The sequence below is a fragment of the Chionomys nivalis genome, chromosome 2, assembly GCF_950005125.1.
Source record: "Chionomys nivalis chromosome 2, mChiNiv1.1, whole genome shotgun sequence".
Classification (NCBI taxonomy): domain Eukaryota; kingdom Metazoa; phylum Chordata; class Mammalia; order Rodentia; family Cricetidae; genus Chionomys; species Chionomys nivalis.
The window spans coordinates 55,425,134-55,449,772 of NC_080087.1; the positions used below are offsets into that span (position 1 = coordinate 55,425,134).

At 40.8% G+C, this 24,639-nt stretch overlaps 1 protein-coding gene across 1 annotated transcript in view; it reads left to right on the forward strand.

Annotated features, from left to right (window-relative positions):
- Cdk19 (cyclin dependent kinase 19) overlaps positions 1 to 24,639 on the forward strand; it is a 139,864-nt gene that overhangs the window by 28,988 nt on the left and 86,237 nt on the right. Inside the window, exon 2 of the mRNA XM_057761339.1 lies at positions 23,283 to 23,358. Coding sequence (XP_057617322.1) covers positions 23,283 to 23,358 — 76 coding nt within the window. The remainder of the gene's footprint in view (positions 1 to 23,282; positions 23,359 to 24,639) is intronic.

Here is a 24,639-nt window from a genome sequence, read left to right on the forward strand (position 1 = left end):
ACATGCTGACTATTATACTATTATGAGTCTACACCGCTGTTGATGAAGTTTCTCTGCTTTCCTGGAACAGTTCTGTTAAAGAGAATGCTGTGTACATGCATGTGCACACTTCTTGTGAATGTGCCTTGGGTGTTGGGCCTCACTTTCCATCTTGTCCAGTTCACACACCAGAGTGCAGCCTGTGAGCACCGTCTGCAGATTCTCTCTGTCTCTAGCTCTCTGTAGGTGCACAGGGGTCACAGGCATTCCGGATGCATCAGGCTTTTATTTTGATTTGTTTTAGGCTTTTATGAAGCATTAGAACTCCGGTTTTGACACTTGCATATTTGCATGACAAGTACTTCTACCTAGTGAGACATCTTCCTCAGGTCTAGTAGTTTTTAGTTTTCATTTGGAGACAGGTATCAGCCTTCTCGCTGTGTAAATCTGGCTGAGCTAGAACTCTCTGTTGTGGACTAGGCAGACCTTGAATTCTCAGATATGTTCTTGCCTTCGTCCCTTGAGTGCTGGGATTAAAGGTGTACATCCACACATTTGGCTTAGATTTTTTCTTTAATTAATAAAAGATCTGTAGCAGCTTACATACTGCTACTCCAAAGCATAAACTCAACAAGTTTAATAAATTAACAAGGTTAATTTGTAGATAGATTTTGAATGAGAATTAGAATAACTGTTTTTGTTTTAATTTTAGAGTAATTGTTTTATGTCCTTTGAAGATTATGCTCTTTTAGGTATTGAGTAAGCAGCTGTACATCGCATCTCCTGTTCAGGATGTGCGGTTTATGTGAGATTGGGTGGTATGCGTTGTTCAGTCTCTGGTTGTGCTCAAGACAGGGTCAGTCCATTTGACAGTCAACTCTCACTTCCTCCTGCTGCTTAGAGGCAGCAGTTTCAGGCTGTTTAGTGGGGTGAACTATAATTTTACATATGAAACCCTGCCTTTTCCTTTCTTCAGTGACTATTTTTAATTTGTTGGTAATAATTGGAAGTGATTTTCTTGAACTTTTCTGTACTGTAGCATAAGTTCTAATAGGTTTTAATAATAAAAGCCTGGAGTCAGATATAGTGGAAACCGTTGAGAGACAAGGAGCAAAACCACAGCCGCCTTACCTACTCAGCTTCCCAGCTGAGAAAGTACTGAGTTCCTGTCTCCTCTCACCTTATCACTTCCTCTCTCTGCCCAGCCATGGCACTTTCTGTCTGTGCAGACCTCCAGACCTCTATGGTTAGCTAGTAGCTAGCTCTGCCTTCCGTTCTTAGGCAAGCTTTATTTGTACAACAAGATATTACCGGGCCAGTCCCAGCACTCAAAAGGCAGAGGCAGGCGGATCTCTGTGAGTTCGAGGCCAGCCTGGTCTACAAGAGCTAGTTCCAGGATAGGCTCCGAAAAAAAAAAAGATATTACCACATTATTTCATTTCTAAATTAACTATTTTTATTTGAATTATGTGCATTTATTTAATGTGATATGCTATGTATTGTTATTAAGAATCTCAAAGAGTTACTCTTAGGAAAACAAAAACTCATCTCATTTACTCCCCTATCCCTTATTAGTTTCTTTGAGAAATGAGATTAACTATATAGTTATAAAAAATTTAAAAATTAATTACAAATTAGAAAGAAACTGTGTGTGTGTGCGTGTTACTTACATACATGTGCATATGTATGCGTCCATGGGGGTGAGAGGCATCACATTCCCTTTGGAGCAAGAGTTACAGGCAACTGGCTGTAAGCTGCCATTATAGGTTGCAGGAACTGAATTTGGTCCTCTGCAAGAGCAGGGCATACTCTGTTGAATCATCTGCTGAATCATCTCTCCAGGGCATCAACCCCTCACCCTGGTTTTTTGAGAGAGAGTCTCATGCCATTTTGCCTCTTGTTATATAGCCAAGGTTGACAGTGAACTTCTGATTCTCTTGTTTCAACTTCCCAGGTGCCCAAGTTACAAGCCTGCATCATCATACCTGGTTTTACCTGATGCTGGGAATTGAACCTAGGGCTCTGTGAGTGGTAGTCAGGCACTACCTCAACTGAACTACATCCTCAATCTGTTTTATATATATATATATATAATGTTTTTATATATGATGGGACCATTGTTTTCAAAGTGCTGTTGTTTTTTTTTTTTTTTTTTTTTGGTTTTTCGAGACAGGGTTTCTCTGTGGTTTTGGAGCCTGTCCTGGAACTAGCTCTTGTAGACCAGGCTGGTCTCGAACTCACAGAGATCCGCCTGCCTCTGCCTCCCAAGTGCTGGGATTAAAGGCGTGCGCCACCACCGCCCGGCTCAAAGTGCTGTTGTTACAGGCTCTGTGCATCCTTCTGTTTCCACGACTTGACTTTCACATTTCTGTCTCACTTCTAAGCTGTAGGCATTTGAACATCTCCCTTTACACACTACCAAAGTCCTCAACTTAAGTTCCCTGAAACATCCCCAATCTGTCCGTTTGAACTCAGTAAATGTACACTGTTCCTCATTCCCAGCCTGCTAACAGGGCTCATTCTTGGTTGTTTTTCTTTATTCTTGTTCTGATGGTACTGTGCCCTAGTTATCTTTCAGATCCATCTCCTCTATTTCTTCTGCCACCACCCTAATTTATATTACTGTCCCCATACACGTAAATTACTTACAAGGTAATCTTTACTAGTTAAAGTAGTCTCTACTTCTTCTGCTGTGTCTTCACACCTCCAAACTACCCATAGGGAAACAAACTGTTCATGATTCTTAACTTTATGTTTAGGATGACGTTCCGGTTTCTTCACGTGACTCACATGTTCTGCTTCGTTCGGCCCTGCTTGTCTCTTTGTCAGTGTTTTCCCTTCCCTTGCTCTAAACCAGCCTTCAGACGTATCATGCTCATTTTCATGTGAGCCTTGGCTGTGCTGTTCTTTTCTCAGAGCATAAAGACACAAAAAAATTTGCTGTGGTGATTAAAGCTGAATCCCTTCTGCTGGAATATTGCCCCCTCTGCTAAACTCATAATCTAGGAGGTGTTACTTACCCTGTCGACTTCCGGTGGGATTGTAGCATGTAATAGGACTCAAGAGTCCGTGTTGGGTCTGTTTCTGCCATGTTGTGCGTACCATGAAAGGACAGCTGTTTTCGGTTCATAACAAATGTGTTGTGCTGTAGGGTAGTACCAATTTGTGTTGATTCCAAAAGCTGATTAATGGTAAATGGAAAAGATAGCTGTTCACTATACATTAAGAGTACATTGGCTCCTCTTTACTGGTATTTACCTTTGATTTTAATTGGATAACAATTAGTGTCTTGGTTTTTAACTTATTAGTGATTTGAATTTAAAATTCCTGGATTGGCATTTGTATGAAATACTTAACTTGATAAGGCTAGATTTGCCTGAGTAGTTTGTTTTTAGAAATCTTGTAGCCCAGGCTAGCCTTGGACTCACTGTGTAGGTATAGATGACCTTGGACTCCTAATTCCCCTGCCTCTGCATCCCTAAAGGTGTGTACTAGTAGGACCATTAAGTAGACAAATTCTGGAGAACATATAAGGGAACTCTTGAAAGAAAATGGCTATTACATAAGCAATTAATGATTATTATAGAAAAACCAGAAGAGGTAAAGATGCCAATAATAGTCTCTCCATTGTTAATAGTTTATGTAGGATATATTTTATAGTATACACAGTACACTTTATGATACAGAAACGAGGAAATGGTTTTATGTTGTAATAGGAGCAGCGGGGCTGCGTCCCCGGCACCCGGCCACCCGCATGGCTTATGCCCCGAAATAATTACACGGAAACTGTATTCTTTTAATCACTGCCTGGCCCATTAGTTCCAGTCTCTTATTGGCTAGCTCTTACATATTGATCTAACCCATTTCTAATATTCTGTGTAGCACAACGAGTTGGCTTACCAGGGAAGATCTTAACCTGCATCTGTCTGGAGTGGGAGAATCATGGCGACTCACTTACTTGGCTTCTTTCTCCCAGCATTCTGTCTGTCTACTCCGCCTACCTAATTTTCTGTCCTATTAAAGGGGCCAAGGCAGTTTCTTTATTACTTAACCAATGAAACAACAGATAGAAAGATGACCCACCTCCATCATTTCCCCTTTTTCTGTTTAAACAAAAAATGGCTTTCACTTTAACATAGTAAGATTACATATAACAAAATAGTTATCAAGCAAGAATTACAGTTACAATATTTATATCTATTTTATCTCTTATCATAACTAAGGAAAACTATATCTATCCATTCTTCAACTCCATCAAAGACTCCAGAAGGATATAATATTACCTAAGTAAACAAGAGATCCAAAACTCTAGAAATGACAGAGACATCTCACTGCCTGGACAATCACCCAAAGTTCTTTTGTACTGTTGGGGCATCCATCTTCAGCCTTCAGGCCCATAGTATCCAGCAGACATTTTCATCAAGCAGGAAATTCCAAAGACAGTTCAGTCACTTTTTGCTGTGTCTTACAGAATGTCTCGCAGACTCTTTTATGAGTCAGGAACCCCGAAAGACCGTCTCACCTTTAGGCAAGTTCAGCAGTCCTCTCTCTGCGGGTTCTCTGTGTCCAGTTTATGCAACAGTCCAGGCAAGAGCAGTTTCTTGCCCAAATGGCTATCAAACTCCTTAAGGAGCCTCTTCGGTGCCCATCTTCTTCTTGAAGTAGATTGGTGCTGCCAGGAGCAGACGTGTCTCATTATCATGAAAAGCCCTAAGTTATTAAAACATTAAATGCCATATTCTGCAGTCTTTGAAAGATATGAAGAATGCCTATCTAGCTGAAATATATCTATGCACATCTAGAAAATCTAACTAACATGACTAAAAGCTTGACAATTATTGATTATCCATTAACAACCTATATACATTACATTTTTAAATGAACTATACAGTCACAATACCTTAATCAAGATTAGAAATATGCATATACATATAACAAAATTGACCTTCAAATCCATACCAAAGCAAATTATTCATATCTATATCATATCCCCCTTTAAATGTAAAAGAACATTTATAAACAATATTTGGGAACATGGGCGTAGTTTTTTCTCTCCAAACTGCTTCCTGCTGTATGGGGGCGCTGTTATTCAGGTCTTTTATGGGATAACCTGTGTGCCAGGGTCATCTCAGTTGGCAGTTGAGTGAAGTAATTTTTTGAGGGCGTTCACAGTAACCTTTCAGGAGGGCGTGGTATATCATACCATATTGGGATAGAAGAAATCCACAGGGTCGCATCCTCTGTGAAAACAAAAGAAGACCCTCTCCAAAGCATCATATCCTTAGACCCATATTCTGAAATCATAATACCCTTATATCCATTCTGGTTTAGCTTGGCAGCCCATATAATGAAATGTCTCTCTGTACTTAGCTCCTTTACAGTCAAAAATTTTAAAGAAAACACAATAATACAAAGTATCCAGACTCTCTGTGAATTTTCCATTTTTACGTGGCTTATTTTTCTTTATTTCTTTTAATCTATAACTATCTGTACTCTGTCTCTTTAAAGACTTTACCCTTTTTTTAAGACATTAACTTTATTCTTTATATATATTTTTTTCTCTCTCTCAAGCCTACGTACATTCATCCAACAGTGTCTGAATCAGTTCTATTGTGAATCTATAATTTTTTTACTATCCAGGAGCATTTCTTAAAATGTTAAGCACTTCTTAAAAACTTAAGTTGCACCATGTACAGATAATACTGTGTCCTGCCCAGTCCAAACCTTAACTGCGCTGTTATTACGGTAATTATGGTAGTTCCTGCCTGAGACCAGCACAGTTCAGCATGGCGGAGCTGAGCCCTCCTGCCTCAGAGCCATTTGGTGCCCCTGAGCCACACACAGTTCCAGGCACACAGCAGTCCACATTGCCATCAAGCAAGCCATAGCACTTTATTCCAAATGCTCCATTCAAAAGCTCTGTCTCCTGCAGGAGCCAGACAGAGATTGCAATGGCGGCACAGCCCAGAAAGCCGGCATTTTAAAACAGCCAGTTTTTTCCTGTTGCTGAGTCAGGACAATTTCTTTGCCGCACGCAACCCACAAACAGCAAAAAGCTGTGTTAAATTCTCTCTCTCTCCTTTTTAAGCCCTCTCAGCTTTTACATGGCGTTCATTACCACGCTGGGCGCCACTCTGTTGTAAAAGGAGCGGCGGGGCTGCGTCCCTGGCACCCAGCCGCCCACATGGCTAGCTTATGCCCCGAAATAATTACACGGAAACTGTATTCTTTTAATCACTGCCTGGCCCATTAGTTCCAGTCTCTTATTGGCTAGCTCTTACATATTGATTTAACCCATTTCTAATATTCTGTGTAGCACAACGAGTTGGCTTACCAGGGAAGATCTTAACCTGCGTCTGTCTGGAGTGGGAGAATCATGGCGACTCACTTACTCGGCTTCTTTCTCCCAGCATTCTGTCTGTCTACTCCGCCTACCTAATTTTCTGTCCTATTAAAGGGGCCAAGGCAGTTTCTTTATTACTTAACCAATGAAACAACAGATAGAAAAATGACCCACCTCCATCAGTTTTACAACTTGCTTTAAATGTTCTAATGCATGGCTGGGCTTGGAGGCACACACCTTTGATTGATGTAGGAGGGTCTTCTGTCTATGTGTTAACTTTCATTGGTTAAATAAAGAGACTGCCTTGGCTTTTTGATAGGACAGCAGCTTAGATAGGAGGAGTAGACCAAACAGAATGCTGGGAGAAAGAAACAGAGTTAGGCAGATGCCATGGCTCTCCTCTCCCAGATGGACGCTGGTTAGACTCATGCCAGTAAGCCACAGTCAAGTGGTGATACAGATGATTAGAAATGGGTTAGATCAGTATGTGAGAGTTAGCCATTAAGGGGCTGGAGATAATGGGCCAGGCAACAATTTAATTAATACAGATCTCCGTGTGATTATTTTGGGCATAAGCTAGCCAGGCGGCTGGGAGCCAGGCAGCAGGAAGTGGCCCATTGCTCTTTTTACATTTGATTCCAGCATTTTGGAGACAGAGGCAGACTGATCTTTGTAGTTTGAGGCCGACTTGGTCTACAGTGTGGCCAGCCAGGGATATAAGCTAAGACCCTGTCTCAAACAACAGCAGAAACCAACAAACAGTAATAAAAACTGTTCCAACACAATTTTATTTGTATGTTAGTCTCTGAAAAAGATAGCTAACATTTTTGTTTGACTTCATGATTTATGTGCCATGTTGATTCAAATTTCAACTAAAATCTTCTAAACCAATTAACTTTTTCCTTGTAAATGTATTTCATAGATTGTTGATCTTATTGTATTAGGAAAGAAACAGTAATTAGCATCAACTAGGAAAGGTATGCTCAAACCCACACTTAACTAAAAGAGGATGGACTGGAGTGATGACTCAGTGGGTCAGAGCACTGGTGGCTCTTGCAGAGGACCTGTACTCTATTCCTAGCATCCACATGTGGCTCACAACTGTCTGTAACTGCAGTTCCAGGGGAGCTGATACCTCTGCTGACCATTTCACAGGCAGCAGGCATTTAAACAGTGCATATACATATACTCAGGCAAAATACTCATTACCAAAAATTAGTAAGTTTTTTTTTTTTTTTTGGAAGATGCCTCAGTGGCTCAGGTTTGAAAGAAACATCCATGATGGAAAACTAAGATATTTAAAATGTAAAAAAAAGAAATATTGATTTTAGTATCTTGAATCTTAGTAATCTTTTTGAATATTTTGTTTTGAGTAAATTCTTAGGATTTGAAGTACTTTCATAGAGTATCTCAGAATGAGGCTGGAGGCTGCCTCATGTTTAGTTCAGTGGTAGAAAGGAGGCTTAATTAGTCCCTAGACAAAATGGACCCAAGGAAACAGTACTACTTGCTCTAATGATCTCACTCTATCTGATCCGACAGAGCAAGACTTGAGAATGACAAAATATTTGTATATTTTTCCATTCCTTGCAGACAGAAGCAGTTGCATTCTGGTGAATTTTAAGACATGCTGTTTACTATTCCATGGAAAATATTGATAAAAACTATCATTTTTATTTGATTTTTTTCACGCGTATTTCTTTTTGTCGTTGAATTTTTGCAGTGCAGGAGTGTGTGAGAATATTTTTCCTGGGGAGACATAACCCCCCTCCCCACATACCCCTCTCCCTTTACTCACCCCAGATAGATAGCCCAGGACACACAACATGTATACACACACACACACATATGTGCATGTGTGCTCATATACACACCCACACACACTCCCTTTACTCACTCCAGCTAGAGAGCCCAGGACAGAGCAAAGTAGGGATACCACCAGAGTCTCACTTGGTAAACCAGTGAGCTTGGGAGCAGAAATGACTCAAACAGATGCATCACCAAAGCCCACCCCAACACTCGTGACAGCTCATAAAAGCTGGGAGCCTGGAGCACACTGCACAGCCTGCAGGCAGCTCAACAGGGTGGACAGTGTCCTTTCCAAGTGACTCAGTTGATGTAAACCTTTTCCAGTCAGATGGGCTTGTCTCAGAGTCTTATGTAGCCTGTCTGAGGGTGAGTCTCCTCAGTCTTTACTGTTTACTATTGGGAGGAGGGGCATAGTGAATCTGGTCAGTTTCAGGGACTTCCTGAAACTATTTTGAGGTGTTTACTTTCTGTCTAAAGGAGCTTCTGCTGCAGGACGGACTGTTTAATGGAGAAAACCCGCTATACAGCAGAGGAATCCAACTGGGACCTTGCGGTGTGCTAGGCGTGATAATTAATCTTCTTTGACAACCTGATGAGACCTGTTATCACCTGGGAGATGAATGGCCTTTGTGCATGCCAGTGGGAGATTATTTTGGTTGCATTAATTGAGGAGGCACCATTTCCTGCTAGGACCCTGGACATCAGCATGCGTCCCTTGTTCTTTTTTGACTCTGGATACAATGCTGCCTTGACTTTCCTGCTCTGATGCGCATGCGTTGAGCTGTTAACTGAAGTTTAGGATTCCTTCTTTAGTCTGCTAGCAAGCACTCTCCTACCTTAAACGACTCCCCAGCCTGCCTCTCTCTTTTCTTCCCTGGTATGTTGCCCAGCCCAGCCTGAAACTTGTAGACATACCTAGGCCTTCCTTCTCAGTCTTCTGGTAATCTGGGACTGTAGGCATGCTCCACCATATACTGTTGGGCATGTATCTGGAAAAGGAATTTTTCTAGATTTTCTTACTACTGTGGAAAAATTTAAAAGTAGATCCAGACTGGTAAGTTTATTTCTAGGCAACAGATACTTAATTTCTACTGCTTGTAAGTTTCCACGTTAGTGACTTCTTATTTGGAGATGGAGTAAGGGATATATATGAGCTACTTCCAAGTAATTTTAGTAGCTTATGGTAAGATCATAGAATTTTTAAAATGCTAACATAATATTTATCTTACAATATTTTTAAATATCCTACAAATAAACTTTCATAGCTATTTTTCCTTTTATGGAAAATAGATTTTTCTCTCTTCATAATATAGTTTCCTCTCACTTCCCTCCCAACCACACCTACCCCCTTCCATCTCTCATTAGAAAACAAATAGGTTTCTAAGGGATAATAATAAAATAATAGCAAAGAAAGTATAATAAAGTAGTAACTATCATATTGGAGTTGGACAAGATAAACAAACAGAAGAGAAAGAGCCCAAGAGAAGGTCTGTGAATCAGAGACCCACTCACTCACACTCAGGGATCACATAAAACACTAAACTAGAAGCCACAGTACATATACAGAGGACCTGGTGCAGACCTGTGCAGGCCCTGTTTGCTGCCTCAGTCTTTGTGGGTTCATGCCAACTTTGATTATGTTGATTTACAGGGCCTTGTTTTATTGATATCCTCCATCCCCTCTGGCTCCTACTCTTTTTCCACCCCCTCTTCCTTGGGTTTCTGACTCCTGAGGTAAGGGATTTAATAAAGACACCTCGTTTAGGGCTGAATGTTCCAGCATCTGTGTGTAGATTCACAAAGGAATGTTCCCAGATTCCAGTATTTCTGAAGGGTATGGGGAGGGCTTAGAACCCTTGCTCTGCAAGTGTGAGGCCCTGAGTTTGGATCTGCCGTCTCCACATCCAGTGTGGGCGTTATAGGTATGCCCAGCAATTTCTACATGGGTCTTGGGGATTTGAACTTAGGTCCTTATGCTCAGGCTCACACATAAAAAGCTGGATATGGCCGAGTACTCCTGTAATCCTAGCATTGGGTGGCGGAGACAGGGAGATTGGAGAGTTGAGGGAGCTTGCTGTCCATTCGCTCTGACAGAAACTGAGATTCCAGCTATGTGAGAGCCTGTCTCCAGGTGTTAAGGCAGAGATAGAGGAAGACAGTGGGTGTCATCTTCTGGCCTCTGCATGTACGTGCATGGGCATCTGCATACTCACACTGTGTTGTGTGCTTATACCACATACAACATACATACACAAAAACACATTTCTGAAGTAATGTCTCTGTCTTCCCATGTTGCCTGTGGTAAACCCAACTTGAAAATGTCTAATTTTTAACATAAGACAATGTTTTACATAAAAGGTTTGGTTTACACTAAATACTTGCTACTGGGTATGTTCTTAGACTAAACTTAATTTTTTTGTTTTAAGCTTAACATTTTTGATAGTCAGAATTGTAGTCATTATTGCAGATATATTTGTTTTAAGGTCGCTTTGACTATTAAGAATTTGACATTTTAAGAAATTAAACATTGATTCCTTTGATTGTATATTTATCAGTCCAGCACTGAATTTAAGATTTTATGAGTCCAATGAGAGCTGAACTCGTTTTGACTAAAAAGTAAGAGGTTGAGAATCCTCTGCACATATATCCTTATTAATAATATTTAAGTGTTATTGAACCATGATTGAAAAACATTGGTGTAAAGAATTACTTTAGTGAATTACTTTTATTTAAAAACAAAACTCTAATCAGCATATGGAATGGTCGTATAAAACTAAAGCATAAGGAAATGCTGCAGTTAACTAGTGAAAAGGCTGTTCTCATTATTTTGATTTTTTAAAACTTATTTGGAATTACTAAAATATTCTGAATTTCAATTCCAAATGAAGGTGCTACTGAAGATTGAAGATGTTTTACAGAGAAATAAATATTAGTGAATTACCCAGGCAGTGGTGGTGCACGCCTTTGTTCCAAGCACTCAATAGGCAGACAGATTTGTGAGTTCGAGGCTAGCCTGGTCTGCAAAGCAAGTTCCAGGACAGCCAGGGTGTTACACAGAGAAACCCTGTCTCTAAAAACAAAAAGCAAACAACAATTTCAGTCCCTAGCTAATCTAAACGTTTATCCTTCTACACAGGTGAGTGCAGTCCTCACTCTCATCGTGGAATCCTCTCTGTGCAACAGAGACCATTGCAAAAACCCACAACCAACCAAAGTGCACAGTTGTGCAGCCCAGTCCCAACATCACACACACAAAAGAGTTCCTGCACATAAGGCTCAGGAACATTGCAGAAGGAGAGGCAGAAAGATTGTGAGAGCCAGATTGTTTGCTGTGAGACTATCTCCTAGTAACACCAGAAGCTAAATCCACAGTCTCCCCAACATGACTGCCTAAACATGAGATGAACGAGGACAGCAGTAGACACACTAAAGCAGGGGGCGGGGCATGAGACTAACAAAGAACCACAAGCAACTAAGGAATAGTGTGTTAGTGAGTTAGCTTGTAAGGAAAGAGATGGAGTAGTCAGGCAGGCTTTGTAAGGATAAAAGTAAGTACATAATGAATGCGTTGTTAAGAGTTCTGTGCTTCAAGGGAATGCTGACTTGAAGAACAGGGAAATACTATATAATTTAGAGATTAATTAGATTAAAGCACAAGGGGGAGGGTGGGAGCACTATTGACGCTATTCGTCGATAAGAGGAATCTAAAATAATACAAGGCCTTTGTTGAAAGATACTCAGAATTATTTTAAATGGCCATTACATTATCATATAGACAACAAAAGACATTATTATTATTATTATTATTATTATTGCACTATTTATGAAGGAGTTTGTTTGAAAATGCTAAGTACAGGGGCATGTAAATAAGATCTGAGTGGATACATACAGTATCACTGTTATATTTTGTTATTTTTGAGATTATAATATAATTAAGTCATTCCCTTTTCTTTTTTCCCTCTAGATGCTTCAATAGACCCCCCCCCCTTTAAATTCAGGGCCTTTTTGTTCAGAAATTGTTGTTACATGTATGTGTATGTATATGCATGCATATTCCTAAATACATAAATACAAGATGCTCAGTCTGTATAATGTTTCTCATGTATGTTTTCTGGATGTGACCATTCGGTACTGGATAACCAGTTAGTGTCCTGTTCTCTGGGGAAGACTGTTTCTCCCGTCCTCTCACTATTCCTTAGTTGCTTGTGGTTCTTTGTTAGTCTCATGCCCCGCCCCCCGCTTTAGTGTGTCTACTGCTGTCCTCGTTCATCTCATGTTTAGGCAGTCATGTTGGGGAGACTGTGGATTTAGCTTCTGGTGTTACTAGGAGATAGTCTCACAGCAAACAATCTGGCTCTTCCAATCTTTCTGCCTCTCCTTCTGCAATGTTCCCTGAGCCTTATGTGTGGGAACTCTTTTGTGTGTGTGATGTTGGGACTGGGCTGCACAACTGTGCACTTTGGTTGGTTGTGGGTTTTTGCAATGGTCTCTGTTGCACAGAGAGGATTCCACGATGAGAGTGAGGACTGCACTCACCTGTGTAGAAGGATAAACGTTTAGATTAGCTAGGGATTGTGGTGGTTATAGGTTCTTCTTTAAGATCTATGACTTCACCAGCTCTGGCTGGGTTGCTTATCCCAGGCATGGTTTCCTTCTTGACGACTGGCTCTTTAAGTCCAATTAGAGAACTATTTGTTACTATCAAGGTATGTGTAACACTACCGCACCTTGCTGGTCATTGTGGCTCATAGCTGGGTAGGACTGTTGGTTGCTCCCTTTGGAAGCTTGCATGGTGTCTTCTGGTACTATGAAGGATAGTCCATGCCTATTCTAAAGGAGGCATTTAGGTCACTCCAGCTCACAGGCCTCTGGATCCTATATCTGAAGTGCATGGTGTCTTCAGCAATAGGGATTTACCTTCCATCTCTGGGGGGCAACCAAGGGCAATAGCTGGTATGTTTGGGGAGTCTTTTGGAATCCCTGACAATGACAAAGTGCTTCTCATGTCTAGTGTTGGATTTTTTTAAAGGTGTCTTTGACTCTTGGAAGGAGCATTGTCAGTCCAGATGTGGAAATTTCATTCTAACTATGTATGTATATTTATGCCCAGACTTGGGTTTGCATTTGTGTTTTCTTAAGCATCACTGAAGTCTTTACTCTCTTTAAATCCTTTGGCTTTAATTTCACTGAAGTGTGTGTGTGTGTGTCTTTAAACTCCATTAATTCTTTGAAGTTTGTGATTGCTCTTTGAAATTCTGGTCCTGGCATTCATCTAGCTGTTGGTCACTGGCAAACATTTCTGTAGACTGATAGTGTTTTGAGAAAAGATACTGGTTTGCTCTTTCATATTTTTAGTATTTTTGTGTTGAGATCTGGGCATGTGGACTTCTTTTGTTCTAAATTGTGGTATGTGCAGGTGGGTTGGCCTGGAGGTTGGAAATGGCTTAGGAAGAATGCAGTCAGGTGGACAGAGGGGGCTAGGCTGGTGTATAGGGCGTGCTTGCTGGTCCAGTCCTGGCATGTGGGGGCATATCTGGCTGGTGCAAAGGTTGGGATGTGGCATAGGAGAGGCCTGTGATTTAGGGGATAGGGAGGGTTGATCTTGGTAGAAGTCTAGATATTGGTTGTGGCACAGGCAAGGGTGGCCAGAGGGGCATAGACACTGGGTATGGGACCTAGGTTAGATCTGGCAGTTGGAGGGAGTGGGTGGAAGGGAGGGTCAGATAGAGTCGTGGGGCTAGACAATAGAGACGGATGTCACTATCATTTATTAATTTATTTTTTCTTACTTGCTTTGAAAAAAGTAATGATAAAAATTTTAATTTTTTATCTGTCCCATGCCTGTAACACAAGCTATCAGGAGGTGGGGGCCCAAGGATTCAAGTTCAAGGCCTGCTTAAGCTGGCTACCTAACAAGACCCTGTCTCAGTATAGAGGCCTCAGGATGTAGATCAACAGTAGTGTGTTTTCCTGGCAAGGGTCTCAGTTCGGTCAATACTGGAAAACAACGTGCCGTTACATAATAACAACAGTAGTTCCAAAGAAATCATCACTACTGTGCTGGGTGAATATTGGATTCACTGAGTAATTCAGAGTGATAATAACAGGAAGCTAACTTTTGGTTCTTATTATTCCAAATACTTAGTCTCTGTTGCTTTTTTCTTGCGTGTGTGACTGTTTTAATTGGGGTTTCTAGGGCTGGAGAGATGGCTCAGAGGTTAAGAGCATTCCCTGCTCTTCCAAAGGTCCCGAGTTCAATCCCAGCAACCACATGGTAGCTCACAACCATCTGTAATAGGGTCTGGTGCCCTCTTCTGGCCTGCAGGTATGCACACAGACAGAATATTGGGTTTTTTTTTGTTTTTGTTTTTTGTTTTTCATGACAGGGTTTCTCTGTGGTTTTGGAGCCTGTCCTGGAACTAGCTCTTGTAGACCAGGCTGGTCTTGAACTCACAGAGATCCGCCTGCTTCTGCCTCCCAAGTGCTGGGATTAAAGGCGTGCGCCACCACCGCCCGGCTCAGACAGAATATTGTTACATAATAAATACATATTTTAAAAAAATTGGGGTTTCTATTGTTGTGAAGAGACACCATGACCACAGCAACTCTTACAAAGGAAAACATTTAATTGGGGTTTTTTGCAAGTTTAGAGGTTTAGTCCAGTATTGTCTGGGTGGGAAGCAAGACAGTGTGCAGACAGACATGGTACTGGAGCTGAGAGTCCATACAACTTGATCCTAAGGCAACAGGGAGTGAACTGTCACTGGGCGTGGCTTGAGCATAAATGAGGCCTCAAAGCTTGCCTCCACAAGACCACACTTACTCTAAACAAGGCCACATTTCCCAGCAGTGCTATCGCCTATGAGCTTATAGGGGACAATTACATTCAAACTACCACAGTGACATTAAGCTTTCTGGCCTGCAAAATCAAATTGTCACATATTAAAGGAAAGAACATATGTTGATGTATTCCATCATCTTCTTAGAAGTAAAAGAAATATCGGCAAGATTACGGTGTCACAGAGTTTGAAGAATGAATGTCTTATAATGTCATAATCTTAGATTCCCAACTTTTGATAATGGTATCATTTGAATTCTGTTAAGATTTAGAAAAGCAAATTTACAGGATGAATCTCTAGACTTATTTTCTCTGGGATGTCAGAGGCAAGTGTGTCTTCACAAACAGTTCTGTCTCTCTGTTCTCCTGGCTTTTCCTCTTTTTTTGAGTCCTTCAGAACTGACCTTCTTACCCATGTGCTTCTTCTAGAATGGTGTTACCACATCCACAGGCTCAGGTTTATCAAGCATTAGTTCTAATCCAATCTCAGTTTTGTTTTTAGTCTTAGCTTATTCATTCATCCCTCCTCACTCCATCCTCAGTATTAGCCATGTGTGGTAATGATGCTTAAAATCCCAGCAGCTGGATTACCATAGGGTGAGCTCAATCGGGATTTCAAAGTTGGACTTGAGGGCAGCCTGTGCTGCATAGCAGGACACGATCTCAAAAAGCCCAAGCCAGACTATCCGCTCTCCCCTAGAGGACTCGTTTCAGCCTCACCCTCCATCTGTCTTTTTTTTTTTTTTTTTTATTCACTTGGGACTGCCGGTCCTCAAATGATTCCCAGGTGTTTATTTCCTAGCCTTACTCTCACCCCCATGCTATGAAGAGCGTTGCTCTTGAGGGTAGAAGGACGTGGTGTCAGAGCTGCCCTTAGATGCTGCCCTGGTCTCTTCATGTCTAGGTGGACATCTTAAGCTCTTTTCAGATTGGAGCCAACAGTCTGTTTTCACCTCACAGTTTCCCTGAAGAAAGTTTTACATGCTTCAGTCTTACATAGTCCTTCCTATAACATAAATGTCCTACTTTGTTTTCTGTTGCTGTAATAAAATCCATGACCAACAGTGACTTGGAGAAGAAAGTGTTTATTTCATTGTTACAGTCCATCACCAAGGAAGCCAGGGCAGGGACTTGAGGCAGAAACTAGAGACCATGGAGGAATGATGTTTTTTGGTTTGCTCTCCATGGCTTGCTTAGCTGCTTTCTAATATGACTCAGGACCAACTGCCCAGAGGTGGCCCCTATCCACAGTGGTGGGGGGCTCCACCATCAATCACTAATTAAGAAAATGCCCCAGACTTGCCTGCAGACCAGTCTGGTGGAGGTATTTTCTCATTTGAGGCTTCCTCTTCCCAAATGACTCTAGTTTGTGTCAAATTGACAGACCAATGCAATAAACTTTTTTAGGTAATTGTCATTGTGTTTGGAACGAAAGTTTATCACCAGGTCTCAGTTTAGGTTGAGTCATTGTTTTCCTGGTGGGTGGTATTGCTGTTCCCACAGTCGGACAAGGTAGTGGCCTTACTTATCCCCAGCCATCTTTCCCGTCATGTACACAGACAAGTTGATTACTAAAATTGTCAGTTTTGATTCAGAAATGTGCTTATTTTTCACGTTAATTTTATTCACCTATTTTTTGGAGACAGGGTTTTGTGTATAGCCCTGGCTGGTCTAGAACTCTCCATGTAGACCAGGCTGGCCATGAACTCACAGAAATCCACCTGCCTTTGCTTCTTGAGTACTGGAATTGAAGGTGTGAGCCACCATGCTCGGCTTAGAAATATCTTTTAATCCGTCATTTCTTCCCATGTACTCCTTCATCTTTTCTTACCTTGATGCTTGATGCAGCCTACCAAGTGTGCTCTGCCTCCATTTTTCCCCTTCTGTAGCCATCACAGTTAGCTTTCTGAGCAGTAATCTGTGAAGCTATCTTCTCTGTTCTTAGAAATACAGTCTTTTTTTTTCCAACCTCATTCTTTGCTGTCATTGCACACCTGGTTCTGAGTCATCCTTCTGATCATTATTGTTTCGTGCTGTCTGTTTGCCTGGATTCCCCAGCAAACTTTTCTGCTCTGGGAACTCCTCCCTTAGAGGGATGACCTGAGTGACCTTCAGCTCCAGATGTCCCTCGCATTCTGTGGGGCCTTCCTTGTGTATGTCCTGAGGGCAAGGAGCACAGGGGTTTCTTGTTTTTAGTTACCTCTTACTCAGGGTGCCACAAGATGGGCTGTGATATCTGGGGTAGTCAGTGTCCCAGTTCTGTTCTTCTCTAGAGTATGGCGTCGTGCTGAAGGTCAAAATATGGTGTACAATAATAGGACTTCTCTATTTTCATCAGAAATAAAAATAGATTTTAATCTTTATTTGAAGGTTTATTTTTATTGCAAAGGTTTTTAAAAAGATTTATTTGTGTGAACATGTGTGTATAAATGCACATTTGTCTGAGTACATTGTGTGCATTTGGATACCAGAAGATGGTCAGGCACCCTATTGTGTCATTCTCTGCCAGTTTCTTTGAGACAGGGTCTCTTCCTGAACCTGTACAGGTGTGTGCATTACACTTGTACAGATAGCATTAGCACTTTAGAAAGGTCTACTCTCACTTATTGTGGGTGTATGTGTGTAGGCACACGTGTATTATGGGTGTATGTGTGTAGGGACACGTGTGTTTAGGTCAGAAGATAGCCTTAGGCATTGTTCTTCAGGCATCTTCCACTTTTTTGTTCTTTTGAGACAGTCTCAGTGGCCGGGAACTACCAAGTAGGCCAGCAAGCCCTAAGAAGCTGCCTGCCTCTGCCCCCCAGGGCCGGGTTATAGGAGTGTGCTTCCACACCAGAGTTGTGTTTTCTCCTTTCCCTTACAACAAGGTAGGTCCTTCTCAGCCGGAGCTGTGGCCCAGTCTCACAGTGCCCTCATGTTCTTCAGTAGTGCTTGCACTTGTTCTGCTGCCACCTGGAGGGTCCCAGGAAGGGGACACAGCATGGATGACAGCAGTAAGGTCCCTGCCTCGTGCGTAAGTTAGACGACTTGTCCCTCTCCTTCCGCTAGGGCCTTAATCACTGAGCTGTCTGACCAGCCCCACATTCATAGTCTTTTTTTCTTTTTTGAGAGACGGGATCTCTCTAAATAGTTCTGGCTGTCCTGGAACTCACTCTGTAGACCAAACTGGCGTCTAACTCAAGAGATCTACCTGCTTCTGCCTCCTGAGTACTGAGATTACCAAGACAGGTGCCAGGTTTGGTGCCTATGGTCTTTATGTTAAAGTTCGGACTATTGTCAAAGAGTCTTGTGCTCCCGAGACCTTGCCATTTCTTACGCTGAATCTCATAGATGCCTCTTGACCATTCATCATGTGACAGCATACAAAGATAACTGCGGACACACACACACACATACACACACATACACACACATACACACACATACACACACACACACATACACACACACACATACACACACATACACACACATACACACACATACACACACATACACACACATACATACACACACATACACACACATACACACACATACACACACATACACACACATACACACATACACACACATACATACACACACATACACACACACATACACACACATACACACACATACACACACATACACACATACACACATACATACACACACATACACACACATACACACACATACACACACACATACATACACATACACACACATACACACACACCCCATTCCCTCTCAATTTTAAAACTTTGAATCTTAAAATTAAAGGTTTTCCAGGGTCTTATTAATTTAGCATATGAAAGTTATATTTAAACTTTTTAAGTGAAATAATTACTAGGTTTGTTCCTTGTTTCTATCCATATAATTTAGGGTAGGGCCTATGCTTTAGTCTGTTCTCAAGCTTTCAAATTCCTTTGACAGCCTGGATATGAAATTCAAAAACTATTAATATGATGTGTTAATTTTGCACTTTTTGACTTACTGCAAAAAATCTTAAAGTTTCCATAGCAACAATAACCTATCCAGATTGTGTAATATTCTTTACAGTATTAAAAATAAAACTGCAACTCCATGAGTTTCTGGAACACCTCATGTAGGAGAACTGGGAGTTGAGAGATTTCATTGAAAAGGAAGTTGTGATTGAATGTGGATAATTTGTCAAAAAGCTTTTTATAATTTTAAGAATTAATAACTTTAAATATTCAGCAGCAGTAGTTATATGAATACTAGACACAAAACATGTGCATTGTGAGTATTTGTCTCAGTATCCCAAGAGCCCTGGGCTCCATGCATCAGCTGCTCCTACCTCAAGGTAGGAGGTGGTTCTAGCTTTAACTGCTCTCTGTCACCTGCTTTTGCTCTTTAGTGGTAATGAATGGTCTGAGAACCCAGGAAACCGGGAAGAAAGAGGAAAAGGATCATAAAAGCTTTTCCTAATGTTTATGTTTGCTCTCTAAAATATGCCTAATGAACCTGGCATGGGGGCACAGGCCTTTCATCTCAGCACTCAGGAGACAGAGAGGCAGGCAGATCTCAGAGTTCAAGGCTAGCCTGGTCTATCTAAATACCAGACCAGAGTTTCAGACCAGTCAGGGCTACATAGTGAGATCCTGTCCTAACCGCTCCCTTCATCTGCGTAAGTTAATCATGTTGAAAATACCAAAGATTATTAAATGGGCAATTGTTTTTGAAGTATCAGATTATTTTGGATCCCCCTCCATGCTAACTTAAATCCATTATATTACCAGTACCATTAAGTAGCTTGATTCTTGCATCTTAACATGTGCTTTTAATTTTTTTTTTTTTTTTTCCGAGACAGGGTTTCTCTGTGGTTTTGGAGCCTGTTCTGGAACTAGTTCTGTAGACCAGGCTGGTCTCGAACTCACAGAGATCCGCCTGCATCTGCCTCCCAAGTGCTGGGATTAAAGGCGTGTGCCACCACCGCCTGGCTGCTTTTAATTTTTGTGTACTCTCAAGTATACATTTAGATGTATATACTTAATAGTAGTATAATCTGTATATTTTTCTAATAATCCATAGTTCTTCATCGCTTTCCATGGCTTTGTTGTTGGGGTTTATGTCCTGCTCAGTTCCCGCAATCGTTAAGCCCAAAGAAATCACACAGAGCTCTACATTAGTTATAAACTGATTGGCCCATTAGCTCAGGCTTCTTATTGACTCTTATAACTGATATTAACCCATCATTCTTGTCTATGCTAGCCACGTGGCTCATGATACCTTATTCAGCGAGGTAGACACATCTTACTTCTTCTGTGACTGGGTCACGACTGCCGACTAAGCTTTTTCCTCTTCCCAGAATTCTCCTGTTCTTGTTGCCCTGCCTCTACTTCCTGCCTGGCTACTGGCCAATCAGTGTTTTATTAAAATACAATTGACAGGGCACAAATCATTGTCCCACAGCAGCCTGTGATAAAACACTGACCAAAAACAACTTGGGAGAGAGGTTTTATTTCATTCCTGCCACTGAGGGAAGTTGAACAGGATTCTGGAAGCAGAAACAAAAGCAGAGAGGAGTACTACTTACTGGCTTGTTCTCCATGGCTTGGCTTAGCTTGCTTTCCTACACAACCCAGAATCACCTGCCGAAAGGTGGCTCTGCATGAGTGGGCTGGGCCCTCTCACAAGAAAACGTCCCACTGACCTGTCCATAGGCCAGTTTCTCTTCCCAGGTGACTCTAGGGGAGCCATTTAAAAAAGGTATATATATATATATATCTCGAGACCAGCCTGGTCTACAGAGCTAGTTCCAGGACAGGCTCCCAAGCCTCAAAGAAGCCCTGTCTCGGAAAACCAATAAATAAATAAATAATGCTTAATTATCCTGATTGGCATATAATGGAAAAAATAAATAAAATACTTAGACATTTTATTTATTATTAATCTATTTATTCATTCATTTATGGGAGGAAAGCATTTATAATTCATTTATTTACCCAAAGTAGGTAATTAAGAAAATATCAAAAGAATTTTATTTTCTCTCCTTCTGTTGTTTCCATCTGTCTGTCTGTCCGTCCGTCCGTTCATCCACCCACCCACCCACCCATCCATTCATCCATCTATCTGTGGTAGAGATTGACCCTAGGGCCTTTGGCATGCTAGGCAAACACACTACCACTGAGCTACATCCCCAGATCACAATGGTACATTAAAAGGTACATTATAAATAACATCTAAACTCTTTTGTTTACTATTAGATATAGAATGGGAAGAATGAGAAATAGTTAAGTATGATGAGTGTGCCAGTTCTTTGTTGTTGTCCTTTAATAAAACCATCATGTCATGTGCATCATGTGCCTCTAATACAGAGGCTCCTGGTCTTCCTAATGCTGTGGCTGTATAGACAGGTTTTGGTTTTTTGAGACAGGGTTCCTCTGTGTAGCCCTGACTGTCCTGGAAGTCGATCTGTAGATCAGACTGGCCTTGAATCCACAGAGTTCCACCTGCCTCTGCCTTCCAAGAGCGAGGTTAAAGGTGTGTGCGACCACTGTCCAGCTAAAGTTTACCACTTCCCATCTTTTTCTTTTGTCAGTGTCAGGGATTGGACCTGGGGCATCGTAGTGGAAGTCAGGAGATCTGCCGCTTCTGTGATAGCTCCTGCCCTCCAAAGACTCTTTTGTTTGTTCTTTGAGACGGGGTTTCTCGGTGTAACCTGCTTGTCCTAGAACTCACAGAGATCTGTCTGCCTTCTGAGTGATGGAATTAAAGGTGTGCGTCACCATACCTGGCTGCCGTGACCCTTTAATATAGTTCCTGGTGTTGTGACCCCCAACTATAAAATTATCTTGTTACTACTTCATGACTATAATTTTGCTACTGTTATAATGTAAATATAATGTAATAATAATGTAAATATCTGTTTTGATGGTCTCAGGTGACCCCTGTGAGTACCCCACAGGTTGAGAACCGCTGGTCTGGATATTAAATACTTGCAGATATCTCTGATAGATTTTGCCTTGAGTACTGTGCTCTGCTGTGCTGCTGTGGTATAATAGGAAGTTGTCCGCTCCATTGTGTTATGGGACCACCAGTATGTGTGATTTATCATTGTTGAAATTTCATTATGCAGTCATGACTAATAGGAAAAATGTGCAGAACCAGTGTTGTTTATTGATTTTTTAGTGGAAATACTTATTTTTATTCTTTTTATTAAATATAGCTGTACATAGTGAAAATCAAACCTTCAACAGTACAATTGTCTGTTTCCAATTTTCCTTTGCTTCTCAGAAGTGAACAGTACTGTTAACCTCTTATTTTATTCTGTTGCTCAGGATCAAACCTAAGATGTCTTGGCTGGTAACCAAAAGACAGAAGTTGGAGGGTCATAGATCATGTCCCTGTTATTAGAACAAGCCATGACATGATTTGTGTTTACCAGATAATCAAGTCACAGTTAGACCATCAGCTGGGACCGTCTTGTGGCTGTTCTGGTGTCTGTCCACTGAGGATATTAACTATTAAAGTAGCCACTCATCTGATTTCCTGCCTCTGTTATTGAAACACGATATTGTATTGGTTAAAACCCTGGTAAATGTTAGGCTTCCCTATATTCCTAATCCTGTCTCCATTGCTTGGTGCTGTTTTTTTGTTTTTGTTTTTGTTTTTGTTTTCAGGGTTTTCAAGTTTCTCTGTGAAGCTTGACTGTCCTGGAACTCACTCTGTAGACCAGCCTGGCCTCAAACGCACTGAAATGTCTGCCTCTGCTTCTTACGCACTGGGGCTAAAGGTGTGTGCCAGCACTGCCTGGCTACCTTTGCTTGTTTTCAAACCCATGCTTAACTACTGCATTTCTCTAGGAGTGTTTGGAGAAAGCGATGTTGGTGCGAAGTTTTGAAGTCTTAAAAGACTTTTGCTTGGTGCCTTGGAATTTGGGGCCAATTAAGTGAGTCTGGTAGTTTTTATCTATTAGTTATTTTTTAGTGATGATTTATAACAGAATGCTTCTGTAGACTTCAGATAATTAAGAGAGGAGTGACAGTCATCTTACAATATGTTTGAGTTTATATTTAGCCTTGTTTACTCTTTGAATTAGAGCTGTTTAATATTCTGTTCTGTTCATTTTGAATTTCATGATTTAGCTCTGTCTGCTGTTTTCATTATAACACGAATTTTTTGGTATTTCATATTCCTATAGTAGAAATATTATCAAAAATAATCAGCAGTGAATTGCATAGTGAAAATGTTTACATATCATTGAGAGACTAAATACATTTCCATTCTTTTTATAATTATAATTTTAAATCTAAAAGTAATACATGGAAAAATAAAGCTGTTTTGTTTCTTTTTCATACGCAGAAAAGATGAAAAGGAATATGCACTGAAGCAGATCGAAGGCACAGGGATATCCATGTCAGCTTGTAGAGAGATTGCAGTAAGTAGATAAAGATGGTTTATTTTGTTACCAATATTGCAGTTTATTTTCAAATAAATTAAAATATGCAATAATGTATTACTTAATTGTATACTAAGTGGTAATTTCACAGATTTAATTTTAGGATATTTTATATAAAGTGGGAAAATCTGTAACAAAATCATTTGAAAGTCACTTTTGAACATTTCTTGATGATTTGATATTTGTAATTTAGAGATAGTGAATAACATATAATTGCATTAGTGAATAATTATTGAAGGTTATTTTTCTGTAATTTTAAGTCTAATATTTCATTTTAAAAAATTAGAGATTTTACTTATTCGTTTGTATGCATGCATGACTACATGAGCTTATGTGTACCATGTGTGTGCTAGTGCCCAAGGGGTTAAGAGGGTGTCAGATCCTTGAACTAGAGTGACAGGCGCTGTGTGTTGCTTCATGGAAGTGCTGGTTCCTCTGTCCGAGCAGTAAGTGCTTGGAGCCGGCGAGCCAGCGAGCCAGCCTCAAGTCTAATATTTCTTTATAGCAAAGGGGTCTATATTATTAAATCATGTGGTTTCATTTTTTTCTAAAATATATAGTGATAGATTTTACTGATTGTCACATAAATCAGGCCATCATATTAGAATAAAAAAATTGTTTGAGTTAGGGTTTCTCTGTAGCTTTGGAGCTATCCTGGAAAGCTCGGAAGACCAGACTGACCTTGAACTCGCAGACATCCATCTGCCTCTGCCTCCCAGTCCCCCCCCACCACCTGGCAGGATAATTTATTAGAGAAGGATAATTCCTTTCCATGTCTTTCTCTAACTACTCTTGCAATAAAGGCAAGAGTAGCCATATCTGATGAGGATTTTCTAAGTACTAATCCACTACATTTTTACAATTCTGTGAAATAAGTATTTTTAATACTTATATATTTCATATATGAAATATGCTTATATATGAAATAAGTCTACCTATTTCTTTTTTTTAAATTAATTTATTTATTTCTTTTTTTTTTAATTTATTTATTATGTATACAATATTCTGTCTGTGTGTATGTCTGCAGGCCAGAAGAGGGCACCAGACCTCAATCCAGATGGTTGTGAGCCACCATGTGGTTGCCGGGAATTGAACTCAGGACCTTTGGAAGAGCAGGCAATGCTCTTAACCGCTGAGCCATCTCTCCAGCCCCTATTTATTTCTTTATTAAAGATTTCTGTCTCCTCCCCGCCACCGCCTCCCATTTCCCTCGCCCTCCCCCAATCAAGTCCCTCTCTCTTGTCAGCCCTAAGAGCAATC